General features: G+C 38.1%; 2 protein-coding genes across 17 annotated transcripts in view; both read right to left on the reverse strand.

Annotated features, from left to right (window-relative positions):
* pcp4b (Purkinje cell protein 4b) overlaps window positions 1-20283 on the reverse strand; it is a 679051-nt gene extending 658768 nt beyond the window's left edge. The window contains exon 1 of the mRNA XM_051926863.1: window positions 20274-20283. The gene's annotated coding sequence lies outside the window, so the exon portion shown is untranslated. The remainder of the gene's footprint in view (window positions 1-20273) is intronic.
* The window catches only part of sh3bgr (SH3 domain binding glutamate-rich protein), an 82491-nt gene continuing 69203 nt past the window's right edge, over window positions 13279-26566 (reverse strand). For 5 of the 16 annotated variants that reach the window (XM_051926860.1, XM_051926854.1, XM_028800196.2 and 2 more), the window contains 6 exons: window positions 25353-25379; window positions 24742-24771; window positions 18762-18782; window positions 18485-18508; window positions 15972-16041; window positions 13279-14127 (listed from right to left, as the gene is read on the reverse strand). In XM_051926860.1, coding sequence (XP_051782820.1) covers window positions 16012-16041; window positions 18485-18508; window positions 18762-18782; window positions 24742-24771; window positions 25353-25379 — 132 coding nt within the window. In that variant the 3' untranslated portion in view covers window positions 13279-14127; window positions 15972-16011. The remainder of the gene's footprint in view (window positions 14128-15971; window positions 16042-18484; window positions 18509-18761; window positions 18783-24741; window positions 24772-25352; window positions 25380-26566) is intronic. The other 11 variants (XM_028800199.2, XM_051926853.1, XM_051926852.1 and 8 more) reach the window with 5 other exon arrangements.

Consider the following 26566-nt stretch of genomic DNA (forward strand, 5'->3'; position numbering starts at 1 on the left):
AGTGGCAGGGGAAAGTGTAGTTAAGCAGCATAGGATGGTGGTCTGTAGGATGACATTGGAGATCAAGAAGAGGAAGAGAGTGAGGGCAGAGCCAAGGATCAAATGGTGGAAGTTGAAAAAGGAAGACTGCAAGGTTGAGTTTTGGGAGAAGGTGAGACAGGCACTGGGTGGTAGTGGGAAACTACAGCAGATGTAGTAAGGGTGACAGCAAAAAGGGTGCTTGGGGTGACATCTGGACAGAGGAAGGAGGAAAAGGAAACCTGGTGGTGGAATGGGGAAGTACAGGAGAGTATACAGAGGAAGAGGATGGCAAAGAAGATGTGGGATAGTCAGAGAGATGCAGAAAGTAGACAAGAGTACAAGGAGATAAGGTGCAAGGTGAAGAGAGAGGTGGTGAAGGCTAAAGAAAAAGCATATGATGAGTTGTATGAGAGGTTGGACACTAAAGAGGGAGAAAAGGACCTGTACTGATTGGCTAGACAGAGGGACCGAGCTGGGAAAGATGTGCAGCAGGTTAGGGTGATAAAGGATAAAGATGGAAATGTACTCACAAGCGAGGAGAGTGTGTTGAGCAGATGGAAAGAGTACTTTGAGAGGCTTATGAATGAAGACAATGAGAGAGAGAAGAGATTGGATGATGCGGAGATAGTGAATCAGGAAGTGCAACGGATTAGCAAGGAGGAAGTAAGGACAGCTATGAAGAGGATGAAGAACAGAAAAGCTGTTGGTCCAGATGACATACCTGTGGAAGCATGGAGGTGTTTAGGAGAGATGGCGGTGGAGTTTTTAATCAGATTGTTTAATGGAATCTTGGAAAGTGAAAGGATGCCTAAGGAGTGGAGAAGAAGTGTACTGGTGCCGATATTTAAGAATAAGGGGGATGTGCAGAACTGTAGTAACTACAGGGGGATAAAATTGATGAGCCACAGTATGAAGTTATGGGAAAGAGTAGTGGAAGCTAGCTTAAGAAGTGAGGTGATGATTAATGAGCAGCAGAATGGTTTCATGCCAAGAAAGAGCACCACAGATGCAATGTTTGATCTGAGGGTGTGGATGGAGAAGTATACAGAAGGCCAGAAGGAGTTGCATTGCGTCTTTGTGGACTTGGAGAAAGCATATGACAGGGTGCCTCAAGAGGAGTTGTGGTATTGCATGAGGAAGTCAGGAGTGGCAGAGAAGTACGTAAGAGTTGTACAGGATATGTACGAGGGAAGTGTGACTGTGGTGAGGTCTGCGGTAGGAGTGATGGATGCATTCAAAGTGGAGGTGGGATTACATCAGGGATCGGCTCTGAACCCTTTCTTATTTGCAATGGTGATGGACAGGTTGACAGATGAGATTAGACAGGAGTCCCCGTGGACTATGATGTTTGCTGATGACATTGTGATCTGTAGCAATAATAGGGAGCAGGTTGAGGAGACCCTGGAGAGGAGGAGATATGCTCTAGAGAGGAGAGGAATGAAGGACAGAATACATGTAATAATAATAATAATAATAATACATTTTATTTATATAGCGCCTTTCCCATGCTCAAGGCACTTACAGAATAAATAAAGAACGGCAGAATATACAGTATATAGCATTGTACAAACCAGATAAATAAACAAAGAAGATTAAGACAGTAAATTCTGAAAAAAACAGACAACATAATTGATGGTCTCGCACACACACATACAGGTTACATGAGCATCTTGACAGAGAAGTAAACTGAGAGAAAGGTAATAAAGTCAAGTAGAGCTAAAAGCCTTCCTGAACAGATGAGTTTTGAGTTGTTTTTTAAAAGAATTCATGGAGTCAGCTGACCTGATTAATTTTGGTAGGTCATTCCAGAGTCTGGGCGCTATACAGCTGAAGGCCCTGTCACCCATGGAGTGTAGATTAGTGACGGGCACAACAAGATTACCAGAATCAGAGGACCTTAGTGGGCGGGCAGGCACATAGTGATGGAGAAGGTCACTGATGTAGTTTGGCGCGAGGTTATTTAAAGCTTTGTAGGTTATTAGTAGGATTTTATATTCGATTCTGTAGGACACAGGGAGCCAGTGAAGGCAGAGCAGGATGGGTGTGATGTGCTCGCTGCTGCTGGCTCGAGTAAGGACTCTTGCAGCTGAGTTTTGAATAAGCTGGAGCTGTGATATAAGATTAGAAAGGGCACCTGCCAGTAGGGAATTACAATAATTGATGCGGGATGTGATAAAAGCATGGACAAGTTTCTCAGCATTAGAGAAGGAGAGGAAGGAGCGAACACGGGATATGTTACAGAGGTGAAAGTAAGAAAGTTTCTTAATGTGATTTATGTGGGCGGAATAAGTGAGGGAGGAGTCAAAAATGACACCAAGATTTTTTACAGTACAGGCAGGTCTGATGAGATCACTGCCAAGATGGACTGGGAAGGAGCTCATTTTATTAAGTTGCATTTTAGTCCCAATTTGCAGGAGTTCAGTTTTATTGCAATTTAATTTTAAAGAGTTCTGCTCCATCCAGGTTTTAATTTCACTAAGGCAGGTTGTGAGCTGAGAAAGCTCTGATGAAGTTCCACTTTTAACATTGAAGTAGAGCTGAGTATCATCTGCATAAAAATGATAACCCAATCCATAACTACGGATAATATGGCCAAGGGGAAACATATAAATACAGAAAAGCAGAGGACCGAGGACAGAGCCCTGAGGGACTCCTTGTGTGACTGGCGCTGAGCTGGATCTACTGTTGCCAAGACTAACAAAACTCTTGCCTATCAGTCAGATAGGACTTGAACCACTGGAGGGCAGTGCCAGAGATACCCAGCATGTTCTCCATTCTGAACAGTAGGATGTCATGTCTGACAGTGTCAAATGCTGCACTGAGGTCTAACAGAATTAATATGCTGGTTTGTCCAGAGTCTGCTGCCATAAGCAAATCATTGGTTACCCGTAGCAGAGCAGTTTCACAGCTGTGCCGCGCCCTGAAACCAGACTGAAAGGGTTCCATCAAATTATTAGAGGTTAGGTAATTGGTGAGTTGGGAAGCTACAACACGCTCAAGAACTTTTGACAGGAAAGGTAAGTGGGAAATAGGCCGGAAATTGTTAAGATTGTCAGCATCAAGGCCAGACTTTTTTAACGTTGGGGTTACAGAAGCAATTTTAAAAGTGAGCGGCACAGAGCCAGTGTCAAGGGATGAGTTTATTATTGTTGTAACAGTCGGGATTATGGCATGAAGGCAGGATTTAAGTAGTGTGGTGGGGATGGGGTCCAGTACACAAGTAGTCGGCCTCATCTTATAAAGCAGGTCATTAACAAACGCAGATGTGACTGGTGAGAACTTAGAGAAGGAGCTGGATGGAGTGGGAAAACAGGGAGAGATATAAACAGATGATGTATTTATGTTGGTTGAATTATTTAGATCTTTAATTTTGTTACGGAAAAAGTGGAGGAATTCCTCACAGACTTCAGTAGAAGAGGTAGTTGGACCAGATGCGGGTTCGAGTAGTTTATTAACTACAGAGAACAAAACCCTTGGGTTATCATGGCTACTTTCTATTATTCTGCCATAATGGGTGTTCTTGGCAGAAGTTAGTGCTTCTCTGTAAGCTCTTTGGTGGTCAGAGAAAGCCTGGATGTGCACGGTGAGGCCAGTCTTACGTGACATTCTCTCAAGGCGTCGGCCAGCTGCTTTCATAGATCGCAATTCTGAGTTATACCATGGAGCTGAGCGTTTAAAGGAAACCTCCTTATATTTTAAAGGAGCTGTTTTATCTAATGCTGAGTGAAGGGCTGTGTTATAGTGGTGAACAAAACTATCTAGTGTTGATGGAATAGGTGCAGACAGTAAAAGATCAGAAATGGATCCAGAAAGGATAGAGGGACAGACATTTTTAAGGTTTCTGTAAGAAATTTGTCGTTTACAGGTAAGAGGTGGGAGAGGTAATGAGACAGTGAAAAATACTGCTTTATGGTCAGAGAGTCCCAAATCAGTGCTGTAAATGTTGGCAACAGATAGTCCAGAAGTGCAGATCAGGTCCAATATATGACCGCCACAATGGGTTGGAAAATCAACATGTTGTGTCAAGTCAAAACAGTCCAGTAAGGACAGGAATTCATTTCTCAGTTTAGATGTGGGGGTGTCAATATGAATGTTGAAATCACTGAGAAGGATAATTCTCTGAGAGTAAGAGCTTAGGTGGGTCAAAAGTTCAATCAGATCTGATAAGAAGGATGCATTGTATTTTGGGGGACGATAAAGAACAATGAGTGAGACAGGACCTGATTCCGTTGTTAGTTTAAGAGCCAGGCACTCAAAAGACAATGGGCAGTCAATTGGGATTCTTTTAACGTTTAAGTCTTCTCTGATAATTACTGCAAGCCCGCCGCCATGTCTTGAGCTGCGAGGCTCTGAGTGGAAAGTGAAACCAATTGGAGTCGCCTCTGTGAGAGACGCAAATTCGTTTGGTTTTTGCCAAGTCTCCGTTAGACACAGAATATCAAGTTTGGTGTCAGTGATGAGTTCTGACAACACCAATGCTTTGCCATTAAGAGACCTCGAGTTAAACAGTGCAATATTACATAATGAGGCTTCTTTCTGCACAGAGCCGCAATCAGGGTTTATTCCCACATAATGCAAATTTGGCACACTGACAATTCTTTTTCCAGGGTCATGAGAAGGACGGCGTATTCCTGAGCAAATGCTGCCGGTGGTCTTTTCATTCGCAGCCCGGCGGTGGCGGCGACCTGCCCCGCGATGTATATATTTCGGGCGCTGCAAAATACCGGCGTCCTTTAGGATGTTGCAGTCAGACCATTTGCTCTGGACAAACTGTTTAATAAGAAGGAGTTTGTCATGAGAGTATTTTAGCATGATGCTGAGTAATACTTATCTGAATAGCAGTGGAGAAGCAGCACAGCAGAGTGGAACCGGTAGGACAGGCGGGTGTGGTAGCGTAGGTGAGCAGCCATAGCAATCAGCAGAAAGCATAGCAAGAGGAGGTAGCAGGAGTTGGAGGTTCCAATACACAGTCACAAAATGTAACGCTTGGTAATTTCAGGCGTGATCGCCCCGGAGCCAAAAGCCAGGTTAATAAGAACATCAGATCAGTTCCCAGTCGTATAGTACTATAAGTGTGTAAATGAGAGGGAGGTCAGTGGAGTGGTGAGGATGCAAGAAGTAGAGTTGGTGAAGGTGGATGAGTTTAAATACTTGGGATCAACAGTACAGAGTAATAGGGATTGTGGAAGAGAGGTGAAAAAGAGAGTGCAGGCAGGGTGGAATGGGTGGAGAAGAGTGTCAGAAGTAATTTGTGACCGACGGATATCAGCAAGAGTGAAAGGGAAGGTCTACAGGATGGTAATGAGACCAGCTGTGTTATATGGGTTGGAGACGGTGGCACTGACCAGAAAGCAGGAGACAGAGCTGGAGGTGGCAGAGTTAAAGATGCTAAATTTTGCATTGGGTGTGACGAGGATGGACAGGATTAGAAATGATTACATTAGAGCAGGGGTGTCGAACTCCGGGTCTGGAGGGCCGCAGTGGCTACAGGTTTTAGTTCTAGCCCTTTTCCTAATCAGTGACCAGTTTTCACTGCTAATTAACTCCTTTTTCCTTCATTTCAATAGCTCTGTTTTTAAGGATTCAGTCCTCTGAATTGATTTGTTTCTTCATTAAATGGCAGCCAAACAGAAATGAGACGTGAAATGAGCCAAAAGATGACCAGCTAAACTGGGATTTCAAACCAATTTCACTCCAAACATTCTCTTAATGAGAAGCTGATTCTTGCTGTTAAGCCCATTATTTAATTCAATGGCTTGTTGCTGCTCTCATTCTGCCACAGCAGATATTTCCAAATTTGTTGATTTTTCTGTTTTTCAAAGAACATTGCTAAAATGTTATGGTGACCTGAGAGATCAACCTTACTGAGACCTTCGCCTTTCTTTATTTTCAGATATTGTGTGATGGGCACAGGTGAGCTGGTCATATTGTGACTTGTTTGATGTCTCATTATTGTTTGGCTACTAATTAAGGAAAAAGAAACAATTAAGGGGCCTGAGTCAAGTTAATTAAAACTAAAGCAAAAGAAATTAATTAACAGTAAAAAACGGCTCACTAATGAAGAAGATTGTTAGAATAAAAACATGCAGCCACTGCGGCCCTCGAGGACTGGAGTCCGACACCTGTGCATTAGAGGGTCAGCTCAAGTTGGATGGTTGGGAGATAAAGTCAGAGAGGCGAGATTGTGTTGGTTTGGACATGTGCAAAGGAGAGATGCTGAGTATATTGGGAGAAGGATGCTAAGGATTGAGCTGCCAGGCAAGAGGAAAAGAGGAAGGCCTAAGCGAAGGTTTATGGATGTGGTGAGAGAGGACATGAAGGTGATTGGTGTAACAGAACAAGATGCAGAGGACAGAAATATATGGAAGAAGATGATCCGCTGTGGCAACCTCTAACGGGAGCAGCCGAAAGAAGAAGACATTACAGTGTTATATTCACTAATGCCACTTAAAAGTTTACTGTGCAGAAAAGAAATCTTATGTTAACCATGCCCAGAAGCAGCATCAACTTGTCTGGGTTCAGAGGGATATGGGATGGACCATCACAGAGTGGAAATGTGTCTTATGGTCAGATGAAACAGTATTCCAGATCGTTTTTGGAAAAAATTGATGCTGTGTTCTCCAGACAAAACAAAAAGGACCATACAGGAAGGAACTTATGATGTTTCAAACTTCATTTTCACATTAAATTTGGAGGAAGATAACTCATGAAAGCTAACAATTTCCTATTTCCGGCTTACAAACACCAATGTCCAGAAATACGTACACTGATATATTCATTATCTTTTACCATAACTCCAAAGTTACAAGCAATATTAGTCTCTGAACCATAAGTACAAGGCAGTAACGATCCTTACTCCTTTCCCAGTTCTTGCTGTCAACGTTGATAACATTGGTTCTTTGCAATAATAATCTGCAAATAATATTGTTCAGTCAATTCAGTCAAATACAGTATATGCTTACATAATTGCTTTATCCTTCCATTTATTTCCAGAGAAGTGATTTTTTATTTGTATTCTATTAGTTAACTTACCTAAAGCAGCAAGAGAAGGGTGCTACTGTGTGAGCCGTTTGTTCGTGCTGTCTTCCCAAAGTCTGTTTGACTTGTATTGGGCATGTGAGCGGTTGTTGGATGAGTAAAAGAGGAAAATATACAAAATATACAAGTTCAAGCTACCATTCTCAAGGTAAAATTTAAATGATGGAAGGAAGAACAAGATAGATAGATAAAAGTCAAAAAACACAAACACATATTTAAATGTTTTCAATGAAGCACGATATGTGTCAGGAAGGAGTAGTGCCCCATGCCTGCCTGTCTATATACATATCTACAGTATTTATCCCTTTCCTCCTTCCCCTATAGAGAGAGACTGTCCTGGCTGCAGTCAGCAAAGGAGTGGAACTGGATGTTTAGGGGTGGAGCTGGACGTTGGTGATGTTCCATCACAAACCATTTTCATTGGCATTTCTTTTAAAGTTTTTCTGTTAGCAAATATTTCTCACTGATAGACAGCTATATCCCAAAATCATATGTAGGGACAGTATGGAAAATGCAAATTAAAAAAAAAAATTAAAAAAAAAAACTGATTCTTAAATTTACTTTTTATACAAACGCACCAAAAAAGAGAATCATTTTTACAAGTTTGCAAATTCTAACTTTGTAACAGTTCACAAATTTCAATCAATTATCTTTAATAATTTATTTGAGTTGAAATAATTTTTTCTAAGGAATTTGTTAAATGTTTTGTAGATGTTGGAATACAGAGATATCAAAATTATCATTTTTTTTCTTTCAATATTTAGTTTTAAACATACTGTAATTCATTTTGAATTACTTGAAGTATTTTATACATTTATAGCAATTTCATTTTATTTTTCTGTTTCTAAGATGCAGGTCTTGTTTGCTAGGCTATGCCCCCAGAAGTCCCATCATGTGACACTACTAGCAGGACGTTATTTAAGCCATTGCCCAACTAGATTCTATGTCCGTGTTTGTCAATGCTTACTCAATACTTTCCGAGTGCATCCTTGACTTAGAACTTTAAGTACTTTGGAGTTAATCCCTAGTGTCTCTGCTTCTCATTTTAGCTCTGGTATTAAAGACTTTTGACTTCCTGCTTCATGACTTTTTCCTGCCTGTTATTTTTGACTCATACTTATCTCCTGCTCCCAAACATTCATTACTGATTTCTTAAATTTGAGAATGGGTATAAAAACACCACAGATAAAAATCTGTAATTGTCAATGGGTTGAAAATCAAATAAATTTTTTATAGCAGTAATTGCAACTCTTAAATGAGTCACTCTGGTGAAAAAGTGATTTTCCAATTAATTATAGTCATTTAACATACAAATCGGATTTTGTAAAATATATTTTGTTTATGAATGTTTATATATTTTTAGTCTTCACCAACCCTTTTTTTTGAGATGAAAATGTGCCATTATTATTATGGTGTGCAATTTTATTATGTGTTGATGAGTATTATGCTACAGCCAGGGATTATTCCCTGGCTTATCTCTATTATTTTTAAAGTGATTATGTGATTTTTGTAGTGTTAAGTTTATTCATTACTGGAAAACATGAAAAAATACCAGTCCTCCCAATATTAATATTCCACCCTCAGCAGTTTGCTACACCACATGTGCTTGTCGGACAGTGGATGCCAGAGCTGCCATTCTTCCTATCATTTAATTGGCTTCTACAGCTTGCTTCATGATCAGTAGCCTTGCCACCTTCTTCATCACTTTGCTGTAAGAAGACATGAACCCAAAATGACTTTGAGAAGGCTTCAGGTGTCATTCTTCTTCCTATCACATAAGCAGCTTCATCATTCGTTTTCTTTCTGCCATGTCACCTTCTCAATCAATTTCCCTATGCAGTTTGTCATTGGAAATACACATACCCTGATAACTTCACCAGCGCATATCATATCACAATATCAATAATATCAAGGTTCTAATCCCAGCAGTTCGTGATAATTTTATTTATATATATGTGTTGCTGAGTGTTACTGTGTGTCACTGAAAACTAATGGTGACAGCATTGAGTGAGTACTGTTGTAATTTACCTGTTCTGTGGGTTGGTCTTGTAACACAGTCATATTAATGTCAGTTATGATTTCTGATAAAACACTTGCTTGCCAAATTACTTCATGTTATAGTGGGGAAATTACTTGTATAGAGACACATACCTTGAATAGTAAGGTGTTTTTTACTGATGATACTCTCCATAGTTAGCTAGGTTATGTCAATAAAGAAAGCACACTTTTTAAAATAAAGTGAAAGAACAAAGAAGCCTGTGAAAAAGGGTAACAGTGAGCAGATTGCTACAATCAAGGTTACAGACTGTCTCCAGTGTTGGAATTTATACACATAACATATATATGGATTAACAGGGAAAGAGGCAATTGCAAAAAGACTGATGAACAAAGACATTGAACATCTGGGGCCTCATGTATAAACGGTGTGTACTCACAAAAATGTTGCATACTCCCGTTCCCACGCTCAAATCACGATTAATAAAACCTAAACTTAGCGTAAAGCCATGCACCTTTTCACGCTAACTCAGACCCTGGCGTATGCAAGTTCTCCGCTCAGTTTTGCAAACTGGAGGTACCCAGAGTCAAAGCAGTGCCTTTGTTTCAGTGTGGTTTCCTTTTCTTTTTTAGATCCACATCCCTGACGCAGGTTTATCAAATACTCTGAAATTAACCGCATATTGTTTATTAGTTGAAGGCATCTGATTGTAATTAACCCGTAACAATATAATGGTCCACAGAATGGCCAAACTATTCCAAATACCATAGCTGCTTTAGCGTTGTTACTCTCAAGTATTTATCCCACTGTATCTGAGTGTGGAATCACAGATCTACAGCAGCTGATCGGAAAGAGAATCATCGGTACACAGCATCAAGCACACGCTGCCTCAGCCATGCTGTATATTTGAACTACTCTCACACGGCAAACACTTCAGAGCCTTTCCTGTACTGACCTTGTGGTTCAGAAACCGTTTCATCCCAAGAACTATAAATGCACTCAATCAGTCCATCAAGTGCTCCCTGTAGAACTGTTTGTACTTATAAGTACAATCACCTCACTGTAAACTTGCGATACAGTTATAATATTGCACAACCTGAGACACTTTATAAAGCACATACTTCCATATGATGACAATATCATTTTTAAGATGAAATGCAGCAAAATATGTTTATTACATTATACAGATAAAATGTTAACATTATTTAAATAATCTATATTGTTAATAATTAAACATGTAAGGATACGGTGTTGTAGAGCTGGCACCCATTCAGGGATTGTTCCTGCCTCGCACTGTATTCAAGCTGGGACTGGTGCGACACTGGATGGATAGATGGATAGAATAATTAAACATGTACTACGAAGATATTTCAATGTTCCTTAAAAGTTTTGAGGAATCACCGTTCTAAGGCTATAGATGGCTTGAAATCTATTGCAGAGCTAATCGTGTAGAAAGAAAAGGAAGGACAGGAATTGGAGGTTAGTATGTTTGAAAGAGACAGTACTGCTGCAATAAATTACTTCATTGATGGTCATGCACGGCACAGCAAGCATCTTGCAGGAGGCAGGAACAATCTCTGGACAGGGCGCCAGCTCATTACTATCACTGTGCCACTGTGTTCACATGTTTAATAACATGCTTTAATTCCTATCATCATGAAAATGATAACAAGTATACATCTCAGTATTTAAATTATTCAGAGAGCTCTAATATCATAAATGTAATGGATTCTGTGTCCTGTCGGAGGAAGAGAAAGCCCATTTAAGAATCACGTAGTGATTCACACACATAGAAGTACAAATACAATACAAAGCATTTAACGTGCCACTTTAGTTACGGTGGGATTTGAGAAAATAATAAATTAAAGATTTTAAGATGAAGTTTATGATGTTCTACTTTAATGACAAAATAAACTTGTGATTAAAGTGGAAATTTCAAGATTAAAGTTGACATTTCAAGCTTTTTTCTCAATGTGTCCCTATTTTTTTTCTTTTCTCTGTACCCTAATAAGCTTTCATATGACACTCAGACGGTGGGCTACGACTCGCCTTTTCACAGCGACTTTGATATCTGATAACTTCTTTTTTATTTCGGGTACTGTGCGACTTTGTGAACTTGAGCTTTCGAGTTTCTCTGACACTCTATGTCACTCGATCAACTTCCTTTTGTTGTTTATACCACTGTTTAAAACAACAAATAGTATGTTTTTCCTTGCCTCCACTTGGTATTCGCTGAAATTCTTCTATTTTCCCCTGTGCTTTTGCCATTGCCTTTTCCCAGAAAGCCGAGCTTCAGAGCTATTTATATTGATTTGAATATTCAAAGAGGCATAATTCTGGGAGTAGCTGGGGAGTGGCGGAAGACGCCTGCATGTGCGTTACTTTTCACACTGACTGGGATTTATCTAGTGGAAGAACGTGGAAGTTAGTGAACACAAAGATTTATGCATCTGGATTTTTTTGTGCATACAAACATTTCCGCTTTCGTCCGTACGCCTTGTTTTAGTGTGAATTCTATGCACGCCGTTATGCATGAGGCCCCTGGCCAGGGCGTTGATCTGAGGATTTCTTTTGTTTTTGTGCCTCCCAGTTCAAGAATGGAATATATCCCTTCGATAAATACTCCTCATCTGTGTGTTTGTCTTCTATTTTGCTTTATTTTCCTTTGTAAAGTCATAATGAAGGCCTTGCCCAATTCAGTTAGTGGGCCCTATGGTAACACTTGTATCGCTGCCCTGGGAGAACAACTAAACCGCGGGTAGCTGCACAATCAGAAAACTGCTGGCGCAAAGCAGTTCGATATCGAAAATCTTTCGGGGCAACGTGAACAACGCTCACGCTCAACGCTCTTTTTATTTGACTCCTCACCACATGTCCCAGTTCAGTATTAAACTACAAGCAATACCACAAATAAAGAGGAAAAAAATATATACACCTATATATTTTACATATAAACAAAAATCAAATAAACATGTACATAACATAACAATCAAAACCACCTTTCCTGGTTTAGGAGTGAGATGTTCATGTTTAGGAGAAACCGGTTTACTGTTTATGGACAAAGAGAAATCCTCCCGGAATAAGCCTGCCACCGAGCCGATAACAAAAAAGTTCGGTCCTACCGGTACAAAGAATTGTCAGTGAAACCAAAAAAAAAGAGTCCGTCTTCAGAGACGCGTCTCCCTTTTTCAGCAGGTGTATTTCTTGGCGCTACCTCGACACTTCCCTTTGCTCCACCACAAGATGTCTCCCTCTCTCCCCTTCTTTTCCAGTTTTAAAGTCTTCAGCACCAACCGACCTATCCAATATACAAACTCCCCCTTAAAGGTATATTTACAGTATCCACTTTTCCTGAAATGCACCCAAAGGAGCAGCAAATTGCCAACAGGACAATAGCACATGTGGCACCTGCTACACACTAATGACCGTGTATAAAGTTTACGGTCTGTGATCTGTTTTTATTTTTTGTGAGAAAGTATTACTATTACTGTGGGAAATGAAAAGAATGTTTTAAACTATAAATTTGTATATTTTGTAAAGTAATAAGAATAGCAGTGTTTTATTGTTTGAAATGCCTAAAGATTAAAAAGAGTTATGATTTTGATGATTTAATACTGGTTATTCTGATTGAGGATACCGACAGAGTAATGGGCTTTATTTTGTTGACTCTGGGTCGAATAATCTAGAATAAAAAAGTTTTCCTTAAATATAAAAGGAAATGGAAGAAATGTTACTTTTACCTTCTTGTTTAGCCTTAGTTTATATTAGAAGCATTACAGTCTTGTTTGGCTTGGGTTGACTTTTCAGACATTCCATTTTTGAGATTAGTTTGTAATTTTGTTGTGTTTCTGCTTTTATTGTACTCCTTTGGTTTATACAAACTAAATTCTTTATTTATAAAGATTCTTTGCTTGCCTTGTCACTCAAGTCAGCCATTTTACAATTAAGCCTCTTCTTTGATGAGTATTCTTCTTTTGAGTATTTTGAATATTTGAAGTAATTTTGAACTTTTAAAGCCACTGCCCCAATTTGGGCCTGGGCAAACCTAAATCCTGCCTTTTGACTGTTCGGGCCTGGCTGCCTGGGGTAAGCCTTATTTTTGGGAGGCTAGTTCAGTGAGGTCTTGGTCTGGCCTGTTTGTTATTGAAGTCTTAACACCCTTTTCACCATTTTGTGCTGTGGCTTCACAACATTGAGGAGAAAAGTAAAATACCAAACCTGTATTAAACAGTGTCAATATTTTATTATCAACATTTTTTTTTTACAAATCAGATTGGTGATTATGAAAAATTTGCCCTCACTACACTTTTAAATGTTATAGACATTAAACTGCTGTAACCTTTGACAGAGGTATTGTTTAACACAGTACAGTCGCTCCAAAGTAACAGAATGACACATGCCAGCTATTAAAATGTTCTGGGATGTTCCTCCTGATTGTAAGACTTTTGTAATGGGTGATGTTGAAAAAAAGAGACACAATTTCATTTTCAACAATGAACAGCTCAATAATTTGTAACAACTAATGTCAGATGCATGTCTAAGCCACACCACTGAAATTAAATCTGTTACACTAGGTAGCTACGTACCTACAAATAAAAATATAAATGCCTACCAGGTTAATCTGAATGCTATTAATTCTAATTTTTAAAAGATAAAACACAAATAACTGGTTGATAAGACAAAACATTATTTTAAATCTGGGAGAAATTGAAAGTTAGATGATGGCACCATGGCCAAAGTCATCAGCAAAGCTTTAGTCATCATCATAGCCTGTATCTAGCACAAATGATTAGATAATCAAGGAGTCTTCAAATTATAGAGGATGGGAAATGTGTTTGTTACTTTAAGTGACTGTGAATGAAAGATGAGGTGCAGGTTTTTCTGATCCCTTGATGGGCTACACACAATAAGTCTTTTTTGTTAGGTGGGCCAGAACAGAAATGTTTAACTGCAGTAGTTGAGGTTTGTCTTCTCCATCTGTGGCTCAGAGAAATTAATTTGAGCAATCAATCAGGAGTTTGAGCTGCTGGTGCACATTAAGTATGTTAAGGTTGTCACTGGGTTGCTGCTTTCTGAAAAATACAAGAAAAAAAAAACTTTAGATGAAATTCTAATTGTATTCTTTCCAAATCTAATGAGCCGCTATTCTAACAAGAATTGGAAAGTAAATATGTTACACAATGAGAAAGCTTAAGAAAATCCATCTTAGGAGAAAGACTTAATTGAGTTATACTGGGCAAAGAAGACAACAGTAAACAAGTGATAAAAAATGTAATGTAGTGTGATCAATTCAGATTTATTTTCATAAATACAAATTACAACAAAATATCTTAATTTTCTGTCACAACACACCCTTGACAGTTTGCGGTTCATGATTTCAAATAGGTAACACCATGTATAAATCCATTGGGAATGGCATTATAAAAATGTTTAACCTACAAGGACTATTTAGCATACAAACTTAACCAGTTTCCATATGGAGAAACAAAAGGTAGTGCAGATGGATGGAGCAAGCAACAGGTGAAAAGCACAGAAAGAGGAACGTTCATAGACGTAGACCTAGCAATGTATGAAAATGAGACAACAAATTGTTGGTTTTCTCTGCTTGATGTTGACATGAATTCAAGACGGACCCGAGGTTATAGCCAGAAGAACCAATACAACATGGAAGTTAACTGAATATGATGCACAATTTAGGAAAAGTTATCATGTAATTTGTGTAGACATTTGCAGTTAAACTAATGTCTGTATATGATTTAGTATGAGTGCCGGCACTGCATATAAATATTGTGATTTTAGTATGTCTCATATAAAAATAATATGATTTGAAAACACATTATCCACCAGCACTGGGTAACATTTTACATCTATCTATCACACACAGTCACAGAGGTCTGACAAAAGATGCATACTCCAATCAGATACTTTCACATCATCCTGTAGCTATATCGATACATCAGATTCCCAGCACAGTTTCATGCATAGCATCATTTGTTACAAGCAATGGCAGAATATAACCATTGATGAAACAGAATAAGAGAGAAAAAAGAAGAAAAATGTGCAGCCTGAAGATACAGTAAGGCTATGGACAGTTCACAATTGGTAGAGCATCAGTGGAAAATGTCAAAATTCCACCCATGATGACATTAGAGAGAAAACAAGTGGACAGGCAATGTGTTCTTACCTCAACAAAAATAGTACCAAGAATATTTCATAGAATATAATTACTTCCAGTTTCCTCTAATTTTCAAAAATGTGTCTCAGAAATGTGGAAGGCACGTTTTCTTAAATCGAAACCTTTGCCACTTTAAAGTGGACGTATTCAGGAACTTCAGTAAGCCCATGGCTTTTTGTTTTTACACCCATTTTAAACTGCAAGAACGGGATTGGGCACAATATTTTTTTAACATTTATAAAAAACGATTCATGTTGGAACATAATTTCATGTGGTAAATTAAAATATACCATGGTTGTGCAGAAATAAATTCAGCTTGAAAAATACTGAACTCATCCTTTAAGCTCTGTAAAGAGTATATGAAGTCACATCTAGAATATTGTGTAGCTTCACTTGCCACGTTAGAAAGAAAAGGAATACAGTAGCATCACACAATTTACAGACAACAGCTAAAGAAAATATCATAAGGACTTAAAGAAGTTGCAAGGAATATTTACAGGTTAAGAACACAGATTAAGAACATATTTAAAAGAAATGTGTAAAGCCATAAAAAATACATAGAAATTAAAAAACATAAATTGATGCTAGCTGTTTAAATTCTTTAGATAGGCTGTGAGGGCCTAAATAGAAACAAGTTATGACACAATATTGATTGGGAAACACTAGCAGAATAGAAATTAACAACTATGTTGGGTTCAGTAGACAGTGTTTATCAAAATCTAAGTTTCTTATTTTTTTCACCTTCAATAAAAGCATGGAGTTGAAATTCCAAAATGTGAAATTATGAATCCTCCTCTGTCTCATCTTCATCCTAAAAAAATCAACAGTAAATATTACAAACAATAATAAAAAAGGTTATTTTTCTTACAAGTTTTGGGAAGCCTTTCCCAACAGCATCTGGGTCAAGACAGCCATCAAGTCTGAATGAATCACAAGAATACCACAAGGTGTATTTCCACACACATCCACGCTTACTTATTTATGCTAGACCAGATAATCAAACATGCATGTCTATAGGATGTTATAGAGAACCTACACAAACTTCAGATAAGGTGTCCAGAGCACAGAATGAACCTAGAAGGCCAGATCTGTGAATCAACTGCATTAACCAGTGCACCACCATGACACCAGGCTTATCCATTATGAAAGCTCCTGTACTATCAAGCAATCTGAACTAGCTATTCAAAATAACGGTTTTATTGTTAGCCTTTCTGTGTGATATATGTATGTTTATATCTAATAGCTGCTTACAGTATGTATTTATTTTTTGTTTGGAACAATTATATATTTACAGTATTTAATTATCTGTAACTATTGCACTGTTTAGGGATTTGTATTGGCTGTTGTCCTGTCATGTACTGTATTGTCACTACATTTTCTGCATTAGTAGGACTAGTAACAAGTCTTTTTCATTGTATTGTAAGGTAAAATGAACAATAAACTGAACTATATTAAAAGAGAATAAAATGATTTAACCATATATCGAAATATTTCATTCATTCTCTTTAGATGTATCTCTTTCAAGTGCTAGTGAAATACCATGGATGTTGAATGGGTCATAGCATTTAAGTAGACATCTCTTTTTAGAGTTACTCAGAGAGGATGACACGATGAGCTATGCTATAGACTCAGTCTTCAAGTTTCTCTGAAAGAACATTAGGCTTCTTCTCCATCTCAACACGGTAGCCTGCTAGGCTAATTGAATGTTGGCATATCTTTAAGCAGCCATGTTGTCCTTGTCAATTTCACAACACTTTGTGCAGTATCGCACATTATTTTAGCTGAAACCGTGCCTCCTGTGTAAATATTAGCATCGCACGTGAATAAACTGCTGGACATTTTGGTGCAGCATTGCAGATATTTGTCTGTACTTCTATTTATTCTCAGTTTGGAGATGCAATACAGCTTAGAACAGCAAACACAACAGAGATTAAAACAGCACACAAGTCAAACTTTAGACAATACAAAAGAATCTCCAGTTGTTCTGACAGCCCTCTGTATGCATTGTGTACTGTCAAATGCAATGCTGAAAGTAGTCAGCAAGGGCTACAAAAGAAAATCACAAGTCAATCACAGTTGTTGATGAATGGCATAAATAAATATTGGCTGCACTAACCAATAATGAACAGTATTCAGCTCTGTTGGTCAAAGTTACCTTACTACTGTAAAGGTCAAATTGAGCAATACAATTACCTAAGTCTGAATCACATGATTGCCATTGTTAATTGGGCACTGGGCATCAATCTCAAGCATTTGATTCTGACTTTTACAAACTTTGGGCACTAAACCCACACTCATTCATTGGCCCATTATTCTACACTGTACGTCTTTGAATAAAACCTACACATGCACAAAAAGAACATAAAAACTCTTAAAAATGTTAGTGGGTCGGCTATCAAAACCAGTTCTTTGGAGGAGAGGACACCCATGAACAGACAGGCATTACTGACTTATAAGTACACTTTTGCATATTGTTTAAAATATTAAAATGAGATAGATAGATAGATAGATAGATAGATAGATAGATAGATAGATAGATAGATAGATAGATAGATAGATAGATAGATAGATAGATAGATAGATAGATAGATAGATTAATGAGCCACCATTACTTGTTTGTAAAACACACTAAAAAGCACATATGGAATATAAAGCAAAGAAGATTAAAAAGAGTCCACCTTAAAAGAGTCCACATAAAACTATTAAACCAACAGTATCTGAAAAAGTTGTGGATGAAACAGAATTTTCAGCATTTTGGGCAAGTTATTCCAAAGTGTACCCACAGACCTCTTACATTGCTGTTCACTTTGAAAACCTTAATAAGAGTTTATTATAAATCCCAAGGCAAAGCTACATTTAAAACAATATCCACTGAAACATTAAAAATTATAAAGGCAGTGGCAATTTTAATCTTTAATGTGATGAGTGATTCAGAAAACACCTTTTTAGATTTCATTAAACCAAAACAACGTTTTGCAAATCAAATTCATGAGAGTTTTTACTTCAAGACGGTATTATGCTCAATTGTCTGTAAGAATGTATCTTGATAAATGTATAGAACAATATAATGCTATAATACACAATAAATACACAACAGTAGGAAACTCAGTAGCTGATAATCGAGATCACAGCACTCTTACTGTAGCATTCATTTGCATGCATGAGTTATGACAGTCTTAAAAACACACACAAATATTCCAATGGTGAGAGGGAAAGGGAGAGTAAACCAAAATAAAAACAAACAAATCAGCTACCTCTGTAATGGGTTCTTCTTCATCCTAAAACAATTTAAAAAAGAACAATAATACAGATCCACTCAAGCATAAAATGAGAATTAAATGGATTCTAAAGGATAATGTTAAAAATGGAACATGGATGTATCATGAAATGCATGGCCCACTAGTTAGTAATGAGACGTAAGTACATATGATAATTGTGTCATCCTATTATCAACATGAGGGATCAAAAATAGATTTAGTAATCAAATCGGAATGGATGAGATCAAGAGAGGCCCACAGACATATCATATACCTCGGGAGCTTCTTCATCATCCTAAAAAAAAATGAGATTAAAAAGTACAATTTGTGGTCAAGCAGTAAAATATTTTCTCCTTTTTTGTTGAATAATAATTATAATACATTTTATCTAGAGAGCACTTTTGCCATGCTCAAGATGCTTAATATAGATGGTACAAATTGCATAAAAAAGGTATCGTAAACACATAAAAGTTGCAATATTAATAGTACACGGACAAATTATTTATGTTTAATACTGCAGGTCTTGTAAGAAAATAATACTCCCAAGCTAATCCATTATGGTTAAAACACAAAGCATGTTTAATATTAAAGAAGGAGGCAAAAATCAAAGTTAATTAAAACTCAGATTAAAACAGTTTAACATGTGGTTGAGAGTGACATTAACAAAGGAAATAAAAAAAATCTGTTTTAGTAATAAATTTGGCTGTTGTTAAACTAGCTGAAGTCAGCTTGTTCTCTTTAACAAACTATTACTTTGATTTCATTTGCTGGGATTTGTTATTTTCTACATTTTTTTAATCACTTTAAAACACGAGCACAGTGTGACTCCCTATTTTCATTTTTTTCTCATTCTATAACTAATATGCCAGCTGTACTGTGTGAGGGAAGTTTTTAAAAGGTTTATGAATCGTTTCCGTCACAGTGTTTACATGCACACACATAATAGAGTTAAGGTGAATAACCCAGTTAAGGCAGAAACCTGGTATGTTAAATATATATCTGTGTTTACATGTGCAAGTATTCTTCTGAGGTTCTCCTTTGGCGAAACATTCTGACTTCATTAAACTGTGCAAAAAAGAATTAAATGTCTGAATGCCTGTGATATTTTTCTTGTGTTTTATAAAAATGTTTAGTCAAATTGATGATTTATTTTTCTGGTTCTTTTACCAGATTGTCCACAGCACACTGTTTTCTGCTTGGCTGTGCAAATGAGCCCTGCAGTGGTCTCGGTATGTATACTTCTTGCCTTATACCCAGTGCTGCTGGAATAATAACAACACAGGTTTTCTTACTTCAATAAGATGAAGTATACTGCTCAAAAAAATTAAAGGAACACTTTTTAATCAGAGTATAGCATCAAGTCAATGAACCTTCTGGGATACTGATCTGGTCAGTTAAATAGCAGAGGGGGTTGTTAATCAGTTTCAGCTGCTTTGGTGTTAATGAAATTACAACAGGTTCACTAGAGGGGCAACAATGAGATGACCCCCAAAACAGGAATGGTTTAATAGGTGGAGGCCACTGACATTTTTCCCTCCTCATCTTTTCTGACTGTTTTTTCACTAGTTTTGCATTTGTCTATGGTACGATGCTGTACCTGAACCCTACAGAGGTTGCACAGGTAGTCCAACTTCTCCAGGATGGCACATCAATACGTGCCATTGCCAGAAGGTTTGCTGTGTCTCCCAGCACAGTCTCAAGAGCATGGAGGAGGTTCCAGGAGAAAGGCAGTTACTCTAGGAAAGATAGACAGGGCTGTAGAAGGTCCTTAACCCATCAGCAGGATCGGTATCTGCTCCTTTGGGCAAGGAACAGGATGAGCACTGCCAGAACCCTACAAAATGACCTCCAGCAGGCCACTGGTGTGAATGTCTTTGACCAAACTATCAGAAACAGACTTCATGAGGGTGGCCTGAGGCCCTGACGTCCTCTAGTGGGCCCTGTGCTCACTGCCTGGCACTGTGGAGCTCGATTGGCATTTGCCATTGAATATCAGAATTGGCAGGTCCACCAGTGGTGCCCTGTGCTTTTCACAGATGAGAGCAGGTTCACCCTGAACACGTGACAGATGTGAAAGTGTCTGGAGACGCCGTGGAGAACCTTATGCTCCCTGTAACATCAACCAGCATTACTGGTTTGGTGGTGGGTCAGTGATGGTCTGAGGAGGCATATCCATGGCGGAACGCACAGACCTCTACAGGCTAGACAATGGCCCCTTGACTGCCATTAGGTATTGGAAGGAAATCCTTGGACCCTTTGTCAGACCCTATGCTGGTGCAGTGGGTCCTGGGTTCCTCTTGGTGCCCGGCAATGCCTGGCCTCATGTGGCGAGAGTATGGAGGGAGTTCCCTGGATGAAAGAATTGATACCATTGACGTTCGCCTGACCTAAATCCAATAGAACATTTCTGGGACATTATGCTTCGGTCCATCTGGCGCCACTAGGTTGCACCTCAGACTGTCCAGGAGCTCAGTGATGCCCTGGTCTAAATCTGGGAGGAGATCCCCCAGAAAACCATTCGTCGTCTCATTTGGAGCATGCCCTAACGTTGTCAGGCATGTATACAAGCATGTGGAGGCCGTACAAACTACTGAGTATGATTCTGAGTTGCTGCAATGAAATTTCGGCAAAATGGACTAGTCTGCTGCATCATTTTTTCACTTTGATTTTCGGGGTGTCATTGAATTCAATCCTCTGTAAGTTGATAATTTTCATTTCCATCAAATGATGTGGCGTCCTTTCATTCCTAACACATTACCCAGTCCATATTACTATAGATAACCAGCATTATTTTTTTCCCATTGAGATCTGATGTGTTTTTAAAGTGTTACTTTAATTTTTTTGAGCAGTTTATTTTTTAGATTAGTCATTCCTTTAAAATGTAAAAGTAATCAGACTACATAATGCATGTTACTTTTAACCTGTTACCCTACTGCTCTCGAGATAGTGCTGCTTAGCACTGTACGTTCAGCTGATCAACAAGAATTTAGCGATTTCTGAAATACTGAGATGTATCATTTCAGCCAGGAGAACACAGATATTTTACATGTACATCAGCAGAAGTTGCTATACACTCTCCACACTGCAGAGCTCATACAAGTATAAAGTAACTTCCTGCCCTGGCAAGATACAGTAATTCATTACAAATTAACGGTGTATTCATGTTCCATTGGGAATTAGGGAAATACAAGACTTCCCATCACATGAACACCATCCAAGTAGCAGTCTCCAGTAGGATTATCTAGAAATAACTTTGTTACCTGAATTTCCCAAGTTGTGACATAATGCTGATAAATAAAAAATAATAATCAGCTCAGCTTTGAAATGGCATTTGGAGGTTGCATTATATTTGGAGGAATATGATACCCATTTAAAGTCCTTTGGTTTTTTTTTCCATAAACAACATTTGCAATAATCTCTATCTGCTTTCTGTTGCTGATTTTGCAGAAAATTAACAGGAAATGTCCGTTACTTAAAGTGTGTGGGCATCACAAGCCGTAAATATGAAAATTTCTACAGAACATGTACCCTTTAAAATTAAAGCAGGGGGATAAGAAGCTGAAATGTACTTTGTTAACTTCACCTAAGCAAATGAGTTACAACAGAGTGCTGACTGCCACAGGACGGAGAATATCTTTTCCCAGAATACATTTAAAAAAACAATCTTTATGTTCTCTGAAAAAAAGAATAGAATTTAACAGGAAATAAATGAAGAAACTCTGTAACTCAGCGTTTTTTTCCTTGCTTAAAAACATTTAAGTATGAGTTCCTCATGTAAACTCAAACTGTTGCATATTTTCATATTTATAAGATTGAATTATTGATTTGTTTTGTAAACCAAAGATATACACAAGTTGCTGTAGCATTACATTATTGTTTAATGGCTGCTGACCCTTGGTTTGATTGTCTTGACAATAAATATAAAGTTTTCTCTTGAGTTTTAGTCATGTAGTAAGACATGTACAATTAATTTAAAGGTTTTCTATCCTTTCCATCTGTATGTATAAGAATACTTTCATCACTGTCATCAACAACATGCCTACAATTAAAAGACCTCAAAGTAGATGTTTAAACTTGTTTTCCAGGATATGTGCCTGATCACCAGTTTCACTTATTTCTGACCGAGTTTCAAATTTTTATCGTAGAGCAGTAAAGTTTTGTTCAATTGTCAAATTCTGTACTGGCCAAGAACATACTAGTAAGCACTGCATTAGTCTAATTATGGTATAATTGTTGACTGTTTAAAAAAGAAGTATTTCTTTTTATTTTTTGGTGTACAATTAAAAGGACTCTAGTATTGAAATACACTACAAAAAATATACATTTTTTAAAATTTATTTATGAAGCTACAAAATTTCAGATGTAGCAAATGTAGTCATAATCACATCCTTAAAACATTATTAGAAAACTGTTATTTTATTAACATATAATATACTAATGGTACATTTGTGATGCTTTATTAAAATAAGCTGAATGCAACTTTCTAGTTTTGAATACTGTCATTAAAATGAATATGAGGAGACCCTGCTATACAATGCTAATAATGACCAAAAAAATATAAAATATAGCAAAATGACTTATAGTGGGGTTGTTTCTGACAATTTACCTGTATGTCATTGAGATGTGGCCTGAAGACTACAATACAGTAGAGTCTTGCTTATCCGACATAAACGGGCCGGCAGAACGTCAGATAAGCGAAAATGTCGGATAATGGGAGGTGTTAAGAAAAAGCCTATTAAACGTCAAACTATGTTATAATTTTACACATTACGAGCCTAATACAGTGGAACCTCAGCTCACGAACATCTCTGAACACGTACAAATCGGGTTATGACCAAAAAGTTCGCAAAACTTTTGCCTCTGTGCACGACCACACACTCGGTATAGGAATAAGCCAGTTTCCCTTTCGGTTTGTGCGCGCAATGATTTCCGCACGTGTTCAGTCTCTCCCTGTGCATTCCCTGTGCAGCGTTAGAGAGAGAGCGCGAGAGAGAGACACAGACAGACACATGCACGCGCAAGAGAGAGAGAGAGAGACACACGCCCACACACGCAAGAGAGACACATGCACACGCACGACAGAAAGAGAGACACACGCATGCGCAAGAGAAAGAGAGACGCACGCACGCGAGAGAAAGAGAGACGTACACACGTGAGAGAAAGAGACACACACACAAGCGAGAGAGACGCACGCACACAAACACACATGTGCGCGAGAGAGACGCACGCGCATACACACGAGAGAGACGCACGCGCATACACACACACGCACAAGAGAGACGCACACGCACACACACACACATGTGCGTGCGAGAGACACACGCGTGCACACGCACATGCACACACACACACATGCATGACAGACACGCACGCCAGAGAAGGCCAGCCACATAATCCACTGTAATCATGTTTTACAACAAAACAACAGAAAAATTTAACTGAAAAAATGAACTTAGCAACAAAAATTAGACTACGCTCACGCTCGCAACTTGCAGTTCTTGTTGCCGATTGATGCGTTTTTTTGGGTTTTTTTTTGCTGTGGGACGTCGGATAATACAGAATGTTGGATAAGCGAAGGTTAGATAAGTGAGACTCTACTGTACTTAGAAAAAAGACCCCTTGGACACACAGACAGAATCTGCACATCTCACACTGGACGTTCTTGGCCTGAGATACAAGCTTAGGATGCTGGAGCTGAGAAGCAGCAGAACATTGCTGCTTTCAAGAAGGTGCAATTAAAAAAAGAAACAAAATTCTTTAATGTCACCTTAGAGCTACTAGCCAAGACTGATCTTTGCAAAAGAATAGTTTTATTCATCAAACTAGTAGCATTTTTATTTTTGCTCTCTTTTAAAGAGAAGTAAAGAATGTAGTTGACAGGTTAAACTCAGTCTCTTTACAAATTTCAATACATGTTTCCAGTCAATACACACTTCATATGCCATCTTGGTCACATGAAAAACAGTTTGAATGTGTTCTGATGTCTACAGACATTATGTTAAGTTTAGTAAATTATTTGGCAGAGGCAGTACTCTCAGCTCAGGTTTTACTAAAACATTCTCATACATCGAAGTGGCCGTTTCACACTTGACTCTGTAATAAATCATTTAATACCTGTCTTTTGAACCCACACAATTTATTTGACAAATCAATAAAGAATTACTTAAAAGTGAAAATGTAAGTTAACCTACAAGAAGACACAGAAGCAAAAAGACTGAATAAAACAAAATCAATAGTGAAAAAGAAGAAACTACCTCAATGTTTAGTTCTTCTTCTTCTTCATCCTGAGAAAGTAAGTGTTAAAACTAAACATTAGAAGAAAGAAACTGGCAAGCACTTAATGTTAAATACCATTTTTTAAGGCCACCTAATCCTGAACAGGGTCACAGGGGGGTTGGAGCCTTTCCCAGCAAGCATAGGCCGCAAGGTAGGATCAATTCCTGGACAGGACGCTAGTCCATCAACACACCCACACCAGACACACTAGGGCCAATTTAGCAATACCAGTCCACTTAGCCTGCATGTCCAATATTTATAAAAAGGAGGTTGTTACTTATAGGGTGGAATAAATGCAAGATTCAAATAGAGAAATAAAGTCAAGACTGACACAGTATCCTTGGTTACTGTCATGCCTGTAAAGAATGATTCATGAAACAATCATGCAAGATAAAACACATGCAAGAAATGGGGGGTACTGTAAAGGGAAAAAGGAATAGATGAAATTAGGAAACATGAAAATGTCAAGAGAATGACTCAAGGAGACTGCAGAGACAGTCATGCCATGGGGGAACAAACTACAACAGAGTTATGGACAACTGGAAGGTAAACAAGGTGGTAAATGATGGAAGCAGCCAGCTCAGAGTACCTCAGAAACGTGTAGATCTGTTTCACCCTAAACAAAAAATACACACAACAAGTGTAAATAGAGGAAGATAATAATGTAAACTCAAAAAAAAAGAAAAACTCTCACAAAAAGACCACAAACCCATTATTGATTTGTAATTAATGCATGATGAGTTTCTCTTGCTGATGAAGTAGTAATAAAAGAACTGAGCACCCTGATGCCAATCACTCCGTAAATACATCCAAAATGCATGTAGAACACAACACTGTGAGGCAGAAGAGACAGCCCACTATGTCTATTTTGTTTTTATTTTTATAAATTACTAAACTTTACTCTGATTAAACTTAGGTGAATTAACATTGCTTAACTGACACACTTAGAGTGTGTGTCTGTGTGTTCGCCCTGCTTAGGACTGGTGCCCTTTCTGAGGATTGTTCCTAACTATGTTTCCGATATTTGGTGGGGTAGCCTTCAGTTGCATGGCGACTTGCCCTGGATAAGTGGGTTAAGAAGAAGATGGGTGTATGAATGGATGTATGCAGGACTTAAAGTGGAGTAGTATGTACTAATACTCTGTACTGGCTTTGTCCCATTCAATCACTGGGCAATAATGCCAATAATGTTTTATCAGTTGTTGTCAGTTCATTGCCTGCTACGTGAGCTCTATATTCTCTGTCAATGAAGCACACAAATTCCTTTAACAATTAAGTTGGAGCAGGCAATATCTTCTGTATATTGCCTGAAATATCTTCCATACAGCAAAAGAATATATGCAATCATAACTGTAAATTTATCCATTATTACAGTCTACTTTAGAGATCAGTGAGATCAAAGGTACTGTGGAGGAAGTTGGTGAAAACGTGAGGCTCATAGCCAGTCTCCTTTTACTGTAAAATGGATGACTCTCACAACAATAGTTTGCATTTTGCCTTTTTGCAAATATGTTTCACAATATGTGTGTAATTTTAAGATGCAGATCAATACCTGCTAACATTTTTGGCTTGAAATATAGACACATTTCGTATGTTTTGAGGCTTACCAATCATGCATGGACACGGGTTCCATAGAGCCTATTGTAAGCTAAGCAGCAAGAACAGACAGTATTTTTAAAATTTATAAAAAAAATTAGAAAAAAAAACACTTTCCTTTAGAACAGTTTTATGTGGCAAATTAATATATAACAAGATTGTGACTTGTAAAATGTCCATTCAGGACACCCCTCTCTGTTTTAACAG

The sequence above is a fragment of the Erpetoichthys calabaricus genome, chromosome 4 (genome assembly GCF_900747795.2).
Source record: "Erpetoichthys calabaricus chromosome 4, fErpCal1.3, whole genome shotgun sequence".
Lineage (NCBI taxonomy): Eukaryota > Metazoa > Chordata > Cladistia > Polypteriformes > Polypteridae > Erpetoichthys > Erpetoichthys calabaricus.